The sequence below is a fragment of the Ambystoma mexicanum genome, chromosome 1q (assembly GCF_040938575.1).
Source record: "Ambystoma mexicanum isolate Mex_15411 chromosome 1q, UKY_AmexF1_1, whole genome shotgun sequence".
Classification (NCBI taxonomy): Eukaryota; Metazoa; Chordata; class Amphibia; order Caudata; family Ambystomatidae; genus Ambystoma; species Ambystoma mexicanum.
Window position 1 is genome coordinate 836,776,613 of NC_090922.1, and position 12,400 is coordinate 836,789,012.

The 12,400-nt window shown below is 44.8% G+C and overlaps 1 protein-coding gene across 2 annotated transcripts in view; it reads right to left on the bottom strand.

Annotated features, from left to right (window-relative positions):
- Positions 1 to 10,076, bottom strand: part of CEP350 (centrosomal protein 350) — a 2,433,119-nt gene extending 2,423,043 nt beyond the window's left edge. For both annotated transcript variants that reach the window (XM_069641456.1, XM_069641455.1), the window contains exon 1: positions 9,908 to 10,076. In XM_069641456.1, coding sequence (XP_069497557.1) covers positions 9,908 to 9,966 — 59 coding nt within the window. In that variant the 5' untranslated portion in view covers positions 9,967 to 10,076. The remainder of the gene's footprint in view (positions 1 to 9,907) is intronic.
- Between the last annotated feature and the right edge of the window lie 2,324 nt (positions 10,077 to 12,400).

Consider the following 12,400-nt stretch of genomic DNA (forward strand, 5'->3'; position numbering starts at 1 on the left):
TTTTTCCTCCCAATTCCAGACCCCTATAGGGTTACTGCAGCATCTCTGCTGCCCCGGGGTATATCGGACCAGTCGCCCTTGCTAATGGAGATAAAAGTCAATGCCCCCCTTAGATTAGGGCGACTGAACAACTATTACCTCGCTTCTCCAAGTTTGTGGAGCATACTCACGAAAAAACCATTGAATATTTTGGAATAAACTCCACCTCCGTCAAAAGCCCCGCAGTGACTTGTAAAACTGTCCTCTGAGGGGAAATGATCTCCTGGACGTCCACCAAAAAAAGGAACAAAAACAAAAGGTGATAAAAGGGGGAAGAAAAGGCAGTAGAATGGGAAGCAAAGTATATACAGAACGGTACCCCCGAGGCACACCGATCCCTTCGTAAGGCCATGGAGTGCCTCCAGAATATTGCACTCGATGATGCGAAACACGCTCACTGGGTGACAAGAGCATGCATTTATGAGCACGAGGACAAAGCGGGCAAGCTGCTGGTGTGATTGGAGAAAAGAGAGGAGGTGCAGCGGTATGTCAGGGAGATTAGAGATGGACAAAACGAACTGGTACGCCAGGACTCTGATATAGCGGAGATGTTTGTTGAGTATTACGCTGCACTGTACCAGGGCCCAACTGCCCCGGTGGACATCTCCATACTAGAAAACATCTCACCACCCCAACTGACTGACTCGCAATGTGCACGGCTGGATATAGACCTTACCGAAACCGAGATAGCAGAGGCCATTGCCCGGCTACATTCAGGGAAAGAGCCAGGTCCCAACGGATTCCCGGTCGAGACTTATAAAAAGCTAGGTGGGGAAACAATGGCGACCCCATTGTACAAGATGTTTCTCCACTGTAGGGACCAGGGTATCCTTCCTGCAGATCTGCATTAGGCTAGCATAGTAGTCATTCCCAAACCAGGGAAGCCCCCAGAACTTGTAGTTTGTATAGGCCGATCTCCTTGATTAACGGAGAGGCCAAAATTCTTGCTAAGGTACTTGCGACGTGACTGCAGACAGTTATCCTTTCATTGATCCACCCCAACCAATGTGGCTTCATGCCGAACAAAATCGACACGCATGAACTTGAGGCTCCTCCTCTTACTTCTAGAGCGGGCTCCGATCCTCGAAACCCCCCTTTGATAAGTCTCTCTGGATTTCATCTATATAGCTGATTTCAGGGAGTTTCAGGTCTGTTGGTTATTGTTCAGTATAGATTTCTTTGCTCTAAATGTGGCATTCGGTTCCTTAATAAAAATTCAATTTTTGTACATTTCTTTGCACAGTATTTTGAGCCCTGTCCTACTTTCAGATAACATGTTTTTAAACCCACCATACCTTTGAATTGGCCTTTGAAGTTTCTGCTCTTACCACTAATATGGATAACCGTCTAAACAGATCACTCAGATGGTGAACCCACTGCGGACATAATGCACCCTTCAAAACTGACCCTTCAAAACTGACTTTAGATTTTATAACTGTTATTCCCATGGATTTCCCTACACCCCCGAATTTAGCCAAGAGGTATAATCTGGGTTTGGTGGGGGCGAGGGTGAGGGAGCTTACCAATATGAATAGGGTTTTTCAGACCATTTATAAAAAATTCCTCACACAACATATCAGACATTGAATACCCCAATCCACACACCTTTACAGAAATAATGAAATGTGAAACAAAAATCTCTCAATAAATCTGTGGATAGAAGACTGTCCTTATTGCATCACTTCATTAACTCCTAACACATCAAGTTTCCTAACATCCCAGCAAGTTAATCAGCATGGGCAATAGCAAGCAAAAAAAATAATAATAATAATAAAAAAAAAGACAGAGTTGGGGGGTTTCTCTGAAAAATAATATGAACAATATCAACTTGTTATTTATCTAGCGCTTTTATCGAAAGTGCTTTCAATAGAACCTATACACATACATTAATACCTAATGGATAATGGTACTCACTAATGTACTGTGGCTATTGGCTTCATGGGTTTGACCTTTTCCTTTACGCATGTTCAGTTATTGTTACGTACAGTACAAATACAGAAACATTTAACTGCAATATGTAGACTTTAAGTACATGGGGATCAAAATGCCAAGCTATCTATATCAAAACTTGAAGGAAACGTGAAGTCTTACTGTAAGAAAATGTAAAAGAAAAAATCTAAAACAAGTTTATATAATTCTTCAATTTTCATTGAAGCAACAAATAGTAACCATACCACCAAATAAGGGAAAGCTTGCTTTGGAGATAGTACTCAAGAGCCGTTTATGATACCAAACTCTGGGGAACTACCTTACCGAATGTTCTGGCGCATAAGACCCAGGAAAATCTTTTCCAAAGTCTGGGGTCGTCTTATACGCCAGTGTCATTTTATAGGGCGATAGGGCGGGTATATCCCAAACTCTATATTTTAACTGCAAAGTTGGGGGTCGTCTTATACGCCCAGCCGTCTTATACACCCGAACATATGGTACCACATTCCTAAGGCCATCTCCAAATGAAACTCACGCTAAACGCGCATGTCTCTAGGTGCGCTTTACTGTACAACCACCTCTTATTTCTATGCAACACTGGTCCAAGAAAGTACTTTAAACTAGCATGCAGGTTTGGAACTATGCACCAAATGTAAATCTATAAGAAGTATGTAATGTGCTAGCTGTTCCCAATGGCGCCAGGTCCGCATTCTGACAGATTTACCATTACCAGTCTTTCAGTAAATGCCCTCGATTGCATGGTGACCGCGTTACGCTCACCTGGTCTCTGCGGGGGCGTTGGGCATGGTTGGATCCTTCCCTGGACTGGACTCCTCTGGTTCAGGCTTCACCCCCCAGCTGCGATAGTGTGGACTGCTCTGGTTGCTGGCAATACCCTTGGGAGAAGGTAAGAGGCAATGAAAATGCTGTGGCTGGATTGCGATCCCCCTCAAACCCTTCATTCCAGAGTGAGATGAGCATGCGTTTCCCTATATGATCTCACCTGTTTTGTAAGGTCTCCGTCCTGCTTTCTCTCAGCAGGGGTGCCGTTGCCGGACCAAGTTGCGTCATTGGTCCATGTGCGTGGTGGACCAGTCCTGCTGTGACCAATCCACCTTGAAGGTACGTTTTTTTAGCAGTGATTATTGTATGTGTCCGTTTGTATTGACTTTTCCCCAATGATTATTGTCCGTAATATTGCAATGTCCCTTCTCTCCCCTATAGATGTGAAGATGGCTACGCAGAGTTACAATGATGGAAGCGAGTTCAAACAGTATCGAGGGGCTTTGGGATGACCCCACTAGAAGGTAAGTTGGGTTTCTGGATGGTGCGCAAGGTTTGTGTATTGCGCGGCCAAGCGTTAAAAGTTTATGCAGTTGCCAACCTGGTGCGTTCTGTCGACATTGCAGGTTCGGCCTGACGGCGCGCGGTTATCCGAGGACCTGTCGGCTGCCAGATGGATGGATCTGTGAGGATGCTGAGCCGGAAGGTGTTTCCCATGCTGTTGGGCTTTCGGAACAGGTAAGGATGCGAGGCGCTGCAGACGTTGGATTTGCAGAGACAGGTAAGATGCACGTGGAAGCTGCAGAGTTGGAATCAGGTAAGCGGCGCTTCGAGCGATGGCATGGCTGAACTCAGGTAAGATGCGCGCTGTAGCTGCAGAGTGGAGATCAGGTTAGCTGTGCTTCGAGCGATCGTGTAGCTGAAGATGGAGTTCCAGAGACTGAAGAGAAGCGTGCAGAGCTGAAAGCAGGTAAGAAGCTGTAGACGGCGGTAAGCGTTACGCTACACACAGCAGAATAATGCGAAGCGCCAGCATGCTGGTGGGGCTGGCTTATATAGCCTGGCCCCAGCCACTCCCCTTAAGCCTCGCCTTGTTACCCCACATTACCACTCCCTCAGACTTCTGCACGTGCTTCCAATGCTTTGGTATGGCCATGCCCGGCCTGGATGCACGTGCCTTAGGAACACTGTGTGCAGAGCACTCTTTTAAATGAGCCTGGCGCCAAAGGCGCCGGGTCTGGGTCCATTTGGACCCTGTAGGGCAAAAAGTTAACGGCCCTTGACAAGTGGCCATGACAGACCGATTACATATAAAAGGGTGGCGATAACTTGACAAGTTCTATAATCAGAGTTGTTAGTCCTTTGTCACTCCCAGTTACCCTAACATTTCTCATCTAGTCATGCTGCTCCCCCTGGTCTAAAAGGATGAGTTTAGAGACCATCCTGGGGTCATCTGATGATCATCGAACTACACTAGAAGTCATTCCCACATCATCAGACGTCATCACGCTGTTAAAGTCATTAGCAAATATCTCAGAATGGTGGGTGATGATTTGGGGATGAGCTTAGGATGATTTCATGAATATGCGAACATTATCTCCATTTTAGAAAACTCTTTGTTCCTGATGCTTTTAGGATGACCTACTGGTCACTTCAAGTGATTGCACATTTGTCCCTGATGATTTGGGGATGACCTGCTGATTACTTCAAGAGCATTGCGATGAAACATGGTGGTTCTTGATGATTTGGGGATGACTTACTGATTACTTTAGAACATCAGAGTTTGTAGGATGATATGCAGACCAATACTGATGGTCATTCTGCTTTTGCTTAGTTGCACTTATGCTGAGTGATCCCCCACTGTGGCAAGGGTAAAGCTTGAGACTATGTTGCGCTAAAGTTGAAGCCAGAGGCCTAAACATAGCATACACCTGTGAGAATCCTTGGCCATCCCAGTAAAAAGCAGGCACCCATCAGCCTCACAATCCCCAATGTGGCATGGATAAAGCCTGAGACTATGTTGGGCAAAGTGGAAGAAAGGCCTGAACATAGCATGCACCCCCTGGGTGAGAATCCTTTGCCATCCCAGTCAAAAGCAGGAACCCAGCACCCTCACAATCAATACATTTCCATGCTGACTTGTTAGGTAAGAATTGGTGCCGTCCCGCTGTGTGAGACTACACAACACTTATCCGCTTGGTATTAGGTAAGCCCACCTTTTGGTATAGGTCTGAACTAGGCAGTTTGGAAGTGTGACTGAGCGGCCAGGCCCATCTCAAGAGGATTAACTGTGAGCTGTACAAATGAAATCTGTAAATACAAGTAGCCAAGTAACACTTACACTTAAGGTTTCAATTATAAATAGTATTTATTTAATTAACATTTTGTAAATAAGCGTTCTTTAGAAAGGCAATTCATGTAACAAGGTAAATATACTTTAAAATTACTTTTCAGAATCAGAGCAAGTTAGTGGATAATCTTTGGATATGCTTCATACACAATTGCTACACCCTGGGGTGACTTCAATCACAAGGACAGTAAAGGCATTTATATATCACACTAGTTATACTTTGCAGATTCTGAGGTTGCAGAAAGAAAAGGGGTTTAAGGAAGGAAAAAGATTAAACAGGTTCTCAGTATATGTGAGGACAACTAAATCTTCCAATGGAATCTAGACAAGCCTTTCCCAGCAGTAACAGTCTAAAACAAGTTACCACCTGTGAGGGACAAACCATATAAAAGTCAGTGGGCTAGAAGAGTCTGCAGGGACCCAGGACAGCCAAAGTCAATTTGAAACAGCCTATGGAGCTGAGGCACTGCTTAGAATCAAAAGTCTTGCACAAAGTTAGAGAGTTTGTTGGAAAATCACTTGTAGGGTCACAAGCTGTGAAAACAGAGTAGGAATCAACTCTAAAAGTAAGCCACTGCAATTCCCAACTGAGAAAAGCAAGGCTACAAGACAGCGAGGTAAGTACCCCAAGTCTAAACAGTATCTCTGGTTTGAAGAGTGGTCCAGCTGGCTTCTGTCCTGCTAAAGCATTGCACACCTGTGTTCCCGAGCCTTAGTCGTGGGGACAAGAGGGAGGACGTCTGTAGGGCTCCTACGGTGGTACTTCGGAGGTCGTTGGTGACTACGGGCTCTTTTCGGTTCAGCAGCATTTTGCGGTTTCAACACTTAGTAAACAGCGCGGTTGCGGATCTCTGGTACCTGTTGGGCTTCCTTCACTCCTTGGGTCTGGTGAGGGGACTCTAGCTCTGGTCGTCCTGCGGAGACTCCTGGAGCTTCTAGCCGGATTTCAGACGTTTCACGCGACTACAGATTACTCGACCCCTGGCACTTGGTTCTTGCAGCAATGAAGAAGTACAGTCAGACAGGGAAGATGGTCCAGTGGAGTTAGTCTCTGGGTTAGTTGGTCCCACTAACCCAAGGGGAGAAGTCCATTCCGGAGCTTCTCTGGCCGAAAAGGGAGTTTCAGCACAGCAGCAGGGCTTCACCGGGCAATTCAAAGGTCCAGGAGGATGCAGCAAACCTAGTTCACGGTTTCCTTCATCAGGTGTTCTTCCCATTGGTCGACTCTGCCTCTAGTCAAAAAACCCTTGCCTTTTAAGCAGGTTTCTCCCATTCATGCACAGCCTAGGCTGTCAATCACACAACAGGGTCGCTGTCCAAAAAGGACAGCCAGCCATTCAGGACTGGTTGCATTCAGGCATTCCTAGAGACAAAGGACAGGGGAGTTTCGGGACCCTTCCTCACATCCTGCCCTTCCAGACACACTGGAGCCAGAGGCAGGTCTCAGGGCTGAAGTGCGCCAAAGGCAAGACAAACAAAGGGCTCCAATCTGTTTGACGCACAGAGTAAAACCCAAGAAAGACCGCACAAACAAAAAAATGGCAAAAAAAAAAAAAAAAAGACAGGGGCTGTTTTGATAAAATGGTCACCCCTGGGTGCTAGCTATACTGCAGCTGAGGGTTCAGCCTGCGGTACAAAAGCACAATGATAGGAAAAATTAAACCACTGCCACTAGTCATTTAAAAGTAGGGAGGGCAACATACAAATGTTATAAGAGAATGTAGGATAAGGGGCTACTAGATAACCCCCCAGCACTCCACATAAAATGGTGTATGCTGGACCCACGAAAAGGTAAGTAAAGTAATTTTCACTTTACTATTCTTGGGAACAGTAGTTCACACAAGAAAACGGTATTTTAAACCTTATGAGAAATCTAAAGGATTTCTCAGTGACACTGCACTTATGTTGATGGGTGTCACCCAGGCCTCCAGATAAGGTGCGTACCAGGCCTTTTTACGCATGAAAATCTTGCAAATACGACAGCTTTTTTATTTTCCTGCGTACATTTATACACAGGTTTAGAGCAGAGGGCAGTGCAAAGGTCAGGTTACTTGACAGAAACCAGAAGACTTCTTTTGATTTTTGGTATTTCTCTGAAGCCAGCTAGGTTTTTGTGATTTCAACATTTAAATATATACAGGAGAGATCAAATGGCCAGACCTTAGAGAAATAATAAAAGGTGTATTCTGTCACAATGCAGAAAGCTGCCGTACGGTAAGGATTTCCATACAGTTTGTGCATGCGTCGCTGGATGTCACATACATTTTACTCTCTTGCAAAGGAGAAAAGTCATTTTTACTCTCTTAAAATCACATTTACTCTCAAAGTTTAAAAACAGGGAGTAAAATACTCCCACCTCAAAATCAATCTGGAGCAGTGGTGTCACCATACAAAAAGTAGATGCATATGAAGTTTGTCAGACTCCCAAAACAGTGAAAACCCAATCCAAAAGGTCGAAACACATGATGCAGTGGGAAAAGGGTCCCGCTCACTCCAGGGTTAAAATTAAAAAGTCCTAAAGTCCAGCAAAAGAGCTGGGGGTCTCTAAGGTTGAAGGGAATTAGCAAAGAAATTAGAATTATCCCCAACATAACTGCACCAGTATATGCCAGTATTCAGATACACTCCTTCACACAGTATTCATGTTTGCTTCGCGCAAAATCCAATAATCAACAACCATAACGAAAAGTACCTCTGGGATAAAAAAAGTCAAAAGAAAAGGATCCAAAAAAGAAAGAAGCAATAAACGGAACCACAAAGTCCCATTAACTACCCACAACCTACCAAATCACAAACAGCAAAGACTAAACCCAAAAGACCATGAAAAAAACCTATCGAAAGAGGACGCCCACTAAGGAAGTCAACCCACGCATCATGCCTCGCCACAAGAAAGACAAAGAAGCCAGAAAAGACAACAGAAATAATAGGAAATCCCAAACCACTCTGGAAAGCACAGACCAGCATGACCCCACAACCCCAAAAGACTCGACAAGGTAAACAAAAACAGCACAGCAACAATGAACCGACAGCCAACAATCTTCACAAATACAGGCCCAACCAGGACACCATACGGATGACAACTAATAGACCATCCCAACCTGGTCTCCACCATGGACAATACCCCAACCAGAACAAGGAACAAATCGGAAACTATCACACTCACTCTACACCCCCTATATCACCAAGACTGGAACAACAGAGGTGTAGAGACCCTATTTACCACCCGGAAATGAACCAACCCCACCATAAACCTCATCTGTCTACTCGACAAAGAGACTGACCAACAAAGAACCACACCACCCAAAAGACTCAAACGGGAAAAACCCTGGAACAGAAACCCAACCAAGAACACACCGGTCAGAAAAAGCAATACTAACAACACAAAAGGGAAATCCAGCAAACTACACTGCAGCCTCCTCAACATTAGATCCATGGCAAAACACTCAACAGAAACCAATTACCTAAGCGAAGGAGGCACAGAGGTGCTCTTCCTTACAGATACCCGACTATCAGACAACTATAAAGCCATCGTGAACGAAGCAATACCCGACAATTATAAATTAATACACACTAACAGAGAAAACTGAAGAGGAGGTGGAATTGCAATTATACACAAAAAAATACGCCTGGGCATCTCGAGTCATCACAACCAACGCGGAAGACTATGAATCCCTCCTAATCAAGATAGAACTCAACGACCAATCAAACATAGTATTCCGACACAACCCAGGTGAAAGAGATCCCACCAATATAAACATAGATACAACAGAAGACACACTCAACAACTGGCTCACCAAGGCCATTGAGCACCAGCTAAAACATTCAAAGCAACACCAAAAAAAAACCGGTTCACAGAAGAAATGAAAAAATGCCAAAAAAAACGCTAAATGGGGAGAACAATACACCAGACAAGACTAAATACCAAAGACAACTCAAACTATACAAAGCAACAATCCTCAAAGCAAAAAAAAAAAAAAAAAAAAAAAGGGGGCAGGGGGGTTGGGGGGGGGGGGGGGGGGGACTACACCACTAGAATCGGCAAACAATTCACAGAAAGAACTCACACCCCTACACAAACAATTTGTGAAAGTCATTTACACCAGAGCAGGGTCTGTGTAGTAGCTGCACAGCAGTTACTGCCTTTTATCGGGCATCAGCCTGCGCAGGTATTATTATATATGTAGTCACTTGCACCAGAGCAGGTTCTGTGTAGTAGCTGCACAGCAGTTACTGCGTCTGCGGGAATTAATCTGCACAGGTATATATATATCACTGACACCAGACCAGGGTCTGTGTAGCAGCTGCACAGCAGTCACTGCCTCTGCGAGCATTAGCCTGTGCAGGTATTATTAGATATGTAGTCACTTACACCAGAGCACGGTCTGTGTAGTAGCTGCACAGCAGTTACCGTGTCTGCGAGCATTATCTGGCACAGGTATATAAGTAACTTACACCAAGAGCACGGTATGTGTAGTAGCTGCAAAGCAGTTACTGCGCCTGCGAGCATTGCAGAACCTGAACCGTACCGTAAACGAGGTTCGGAGCAGCTACTGTGTCTATGCCAACAACAGGCTGCCCCGTATAGTTTCAAAACCAGATGTTTAGAAAATCACGTACTTACAATATTTAATTTCAACAAGTGATAAGTACAACACAAGGAATTACAGCTTCAACGTGCATTCCTAGAGGTTGCAAAAAGGCTGCTCTTAACAATATAACAACAAAGGGGTGAGAACGTCTAAGTTAATGGATGCTAAAAGAAATGCATATAAAATTCACTTCAAGAGCTGGATCGCATGCACTCACCTGAAGCTGCTTGGAAACTGGACATGAGCGTTTTGTAAAGGGTAGTGTCTAATTCCCATTCGAGAAACGGTCAATGGTTAACTAGTTCCCATCCGAGAAACGGACCATAGCAACGGCCCGCCCACTCTACTTCACGTGACCTTTGATGTCATCCGTGTGATTTCCGGAGCAATGAAGCGGTTCCGGAGCAATTATCAACCAACGGACTATAGCAAGGCCCGCCTCCACTTCATCACTTGGGCTGCTCTACATTACGTGGGTTTCAACGTCCGCTTCATCACGTGGGCTGCTCTGCAACACGTTGGTTTCAACGTGCACGTCACCATCATTTTTGCACGAGCTGGAAGGTATGCCGTTGTGAGAGCGATTCCTCCTTTGCAAAGCACGTTTTGTATCGTTGATTGTTATCTGGTTTTTGGTAAGTCTTAAGGTTATCTCATGTTGATTGTTATTTTAATGCAGAGCGGCAATATTGAGAAGGGGGTATTTCGGTAGTTTGCAATGTGCATCGGGTGAGATGTACTCCGAATACAGGCGGATTCCGGTTTTTTGTTCTCCTTTATTTCAGTGTATTTTTAGGATATGTAACGTGCATCACAGGGGTGAGGCAATATTGGGGAAGGGGTATTGTGTATTTTGGTGGTTTGTAATGTGCATTGGTTGAGATTTTCTTTAAAGTGCAGGTGGATTCAGTTCGTTTTGGGGTTTCCTCATGCAGGTGTGCGACTTGTGTTTTATGGAGTGGGGATGGGCACAGCGCGTCCATCCCTTCCCAATGGGACTTCCAGTGAACAGTACAGCGAACAGTTATCCTCCCCTGGAGGGGGAGGGAGGTGGGTTGGAGGATTTGGTATGTGCAGCAGAGGGGGATTATGCAGATAGACGCATTTGAGTACGAATTTCTCACATAACAGTTAAGTTATTTATTTCTCCTGCACAGGGGTCAATTTGGCATTCCCTGGGAGGGGATTTTTCATTTACCCCTTTGCAATGTGTGGAAGAGAAGGCTAAACTGAGGCTTTATTGCTTTCATTATCAATCACATATTTAAAGTCCCCATGAGACCAGATAGCATTGTGTGTTTGTTTAAAAGTTTGCCGATACTTTCTGAAATACCTTTTACGGCTTAATGATGTGTTTCTGTTACGTCGTCCTGGCGTTTTCACGTGGGACATCTACGTGCTTAGGAAGAGGATTTCGGAGGAAGGAGAACTCCATGCTGTGCACAGGCAGGTATTTATTTTTTATTGCGCATTTATAATGCGTTTATTCATCTCGGAGAAGCGCCAGGTATATTTAATGATAATTATATTTTTATTGATATTGCGCTCATACACAGGTGTTTCAGAGCGTGGCAAGGGAAGGGAACGGGGAGAACCAAATGCTGATGGGTTTGTTTTTCCTATTTTGATTTTAGTTGCACCGACAGCAGAACTTTGTGTGTCTTCTTGGCTGGTATCCCCATCCTCAGCTCCACACACCCCAAACAGAAGTGGTTTATGGCCGTGCCGCACACGCTGAGAGAATTTCAGGGCAGATTTGGCTGTCAACAGCAAGTCAGGTTGTACTGCCATCTTCAACCTTACATAGCTCTCGACTCACACGATTTTGGCGGGTGTCACCCGCCTTGTAAACAGCGGACTCACCCGCCAAGCCTCATGGACGCCCATTTGTTTCAATGGGCCTCTCGCCCACCAAAATAAAATTGGGTGTTTTCACCCGCCTTTGCGACAAATGGTTGAGAGCTATGCCCTTATCCAGTGGTGGAAATTCCAAAAATTTGGTGGGGGGTCCCACAAGGGCCAGGTTGGGGGCAGAGTTGAAGGGTGCAGTACCTAAAGACGCGGGGTTTAGGGGGAGGAGCTGGCAGTTGACCTCCGATCAAAGGAAATGTCAAAATAATAGTTTAAAATGGCGCAATTTCTTTCATGCGGCTTCTTTTCCAAACTATATATCAATTCCACTTCCCTGGCACTGGTGCTGTTGATTCACTATGTAAATAATAGTTTTGACCAGTGTTGCTGAGTAAATTTTCTTTAAAATGCACAATTTGCATCCCATTTTTATTTAAAAAAAAACTCCTCCATGGGTACTATTCAAACAGGGCCAGAAAAGGAATGAATTGCCATTTACGAATCTCGATGTTTCCGAAAGTTGGCTTGGTGAGTTAATAACTACTGTGTCGTACTATATAAGATATGTAGAATGATGTTAATGCCAGCAGGCTGGACTTCTCAACTGTTAAGGGTAGCATATAACAAGCTGATGCTCTTCCTCTCGCTCGCTCTATTTTTTTTGTCTCTGTGACTGAGTATGAGTCACGTTTAAAAGGTATGTGCTCTGACTGCTCTCTCTACAAGCTACGGTTGACTGGCACATAGGGAATTTTGGAGATTTCCCGGTTGGACCTTGTATCCTGGGTCCCTTTTGTGTGCGGGGGAGGATGTGTGCCTACTAGCAGAGTGTAGTGCACAAATATTGGTACGGTCAATC